This window comes from Electrophorus electricus, chromosome 10 (genome assembly GCF_041902795.1).
Source record: "Electrophorus electricus isolate QZ-2024a chromosome 10, ASM4190279v1, whole genome shotgun sequence".
Classification (NCBI taxonomy): Eukaryota; Metazoa; Chordata; class Actinopteri; order Gymnotiformes; family Gymnotidae; genus Electrophorus; species Electrophorus electricus.
In genome coordinates this window covers 31,588,277-31,590,776 of record NC_137506.1, presented here as the reverse complement: position 1 = coordinate 31,590,776, position 2,500 = coordinate 31,588,277, and the positions used below count along the sequence as shown (strand labels likewise).

The window sequence follows — 2,500 nt, the reverse complement described above, 5'->3', positions numbered from 1 at the left end:
AAACATATGCATGTTTGTTGTGCTTGTTTCTTGTTAACCGTTTCATGTTTGTATTCATCGTGTGTAGCCGGTCCAAACAGGCCCAGTTTGGTGCTAAAATGGGCCCAAAACCACCGATGTACCCACAGGTGTGAAATGTTACGACTCACAACCCCTGCTGTGCCACTGTGCCCATCTGCTGGCACATTCACGTCTGTTCACCAGCTTAACAAATATGAACACAAAATCAGAGTCCTGTGTATTGTCTGTATTGTCTGATGTGTGTATTTGTCTGATGTGTGTTTAATGCTTGTGTTTGTCTGATGCATTTGTATTGTCTGATATGTTTGTCTGATGCATGTGTATGTCTGACATGTTTGTCTAATGTGTGTGTGTATGTTTGTCTGACGTGTGAGTTTGAGTGTGCAGTTTGTCCTCAACAGGTTAATAGAGGTACAGATATTCCAGTCACACTCCAGAACAATGCCAGCAATCCCTGAATTACTGCAAAATCACCCTTTGCTAAGAATAAGAGCCTATTATGGAATTCATTAGTTCAGTGCTGCTTAGATCTTGGGTATACCCTGAAGAATTGTACTCTTCCCTCCACTGGAATTTCTAAACATGAATTAACTGTAAATATCAACAAATATAATTTTGAATAAGTGATGAAATTATTACCGGACTGGTTTTACGTTCTGATTTGTAAACAGTGTAATGAGGGGTTAATAGGGGATTGGCATCCCTGGACATTACATAGCATGCCATTCAAACAGGAACAGGACGAGCGAAAACAACACAAAACAAGAAGTAAATAACCCATGCCAACTAAACCAACCACAAACACCACACAAATGACAATCACAGCTACTGAGACATCCAGGACTTGGTCACATTCTCTCTCTCTCTCTCTCTCTCTCTCTCTCTCTCTCTCTCACACACACACACACACACACACACACACACACACACACACACACACACACACACACACACACACACACACACACACACACACACACACACACACACACACACACACACACACACACACTGCTCTCTCCCCTCTCTTCTCCAAGTCCCCTGACTGCAAGGTTGCCATCCGCACTGACCATGGAGCAGTGATGTGTCTGTACTCCACAGCCAGACACACACACACAACGATCAGCAATTCTGCATCATAAGAACCTTGCATTTACAGCAGCTGTGGATCTGAGCTTTAAATTTCAGAATTCCAGTTTCCAAAACTTAAAAACAACTGAATTCCCAAACTCCTCAATTCTGGAATGCAGTTCTGGGGTTAGAATTCTTCTGAATCAGCTGAAATAGTTCTATAGTTCTATAGTTCTGTAGTTCTATAGTTCTGTGGTTCTACAGTTCTATAGTTCTACAGTTCTTCAGTTTATATAGTTCTAAAGTTCTGTAGTTCTATGATTCTATAGTTCTTTAGTTTTGTAGTTCTATATTTCTGTAGTTTTGTAGTTCTTTATTTCTATAGTTCTAAAGTTCTGTAGTTATACAGTTCTATAGTTCTACAGATCTTCAGTTCTATAGTTATGTAGTTCTACAGTTCTATAGTTATTTAGTTCTGTAGTTCTATATTTCTATAGTTTTATAGTACTGTAGTTTTATAGTTCTGTAGTTCTACAGAATGGAGTGCAGTGTTCTCTACTCCAATTGGACTCTAGTGGGTATGGAATGATTAGAGAAATGAGTCTCCATGGAAACACTGCACCAAATGACAAAGTGTGAAGCAGAATGAGACTTGTAGTAAAGGAGAAAGGGCAGCAACAAAAACACATGAGAGAGAGAGAGAGAGAGAGAGAGAGAGAGAGAGAGAGAGAGAGAGAGAGAGGAAGAGAGAGAGAGAGAGAGGGAGGGAGGGAGAGAGAGAGGGGAGAGAGGGAGAGAGAGAGCGAGAGAGAGAGGGAGGGAGGGAGCGAGAGAGAGAGGCAGAGAGGGAGAGAGGGGGAGAGAGAGAGAGAGAGGGGGAGAGAGAGAGAGAGGGAGGGAGGGAGGGAGAGAGAGAGAGAGAGAGAGAGAGAGAGAGAGAGAGAGGATGAGAGAATTATAGCCCTTACCTGATCCTGGGGCTAGAGAGGGAGGGACAAAGCGAGGGAAGAAAACAGATGAGTGAAAAGCAAAGCACTGAGGAGAGGAGAGCATGGTCCTGAAGCCTTAGCATGTGATATGATCTCAGACAAGACTGTGTGTGTGTGTATCTGATCAGCAGATACCAAACATATAAAACCATTCAACCCCTTAAAATTCAAATCAGAAATGGCACCCAGGTTGTTCTAGTCACTATTCAACTTCAAAGTTGTTCAAAGTTAACATTCATTACTTGAAAATAACATCAAATTAAAATGTTGTGTGTGTGTAACTTCCAAACGTTTACAGTGCAGTAAAAGTCTCTGATGGAAAGTTTCAGGAGTCATTTTTGTTACTGGAATATTTGCCCCAGCAATGTGTGTGTGTGTCACAGAATCACTGTTCCATTGAATAGGGAAGTTCCTCCAAA

At 41.6% G+C, this 2,500-nt stretch overlaps 1 protein-coding gene across 40 annotated transcripts in view; it reads right to left on the bottom strand.

Moving 5' to 3' along the window:
* The window catches only part of ank3a (ankyrin 3a), a 128,144-nt gene that overhangs the window by 36,071 nt on the left and 89,573 nt on the right, over nucleotides 1-2,500 (bottom strand). For 21 of the 40 annotated variants that reach the window (XM_081721209.1, XM_081721219.1, XM_081721204.1 and 18 more), the window contains one exon: nucleotides 2,061-2,072. The exons of the other annotated variants lie outside the window; for them this stretch is intronic. In XM_081721209.1, the coding sequence (XP_081577335.1) occupies nucleotides 2,061-2,072 (12 nt within the window). The remainder of the gene's footprint in view (nucleotides 1-2,060; nucleotides 2,073-2,500) is intronic. 40 annotated transcript variants of the gene reach the window in all.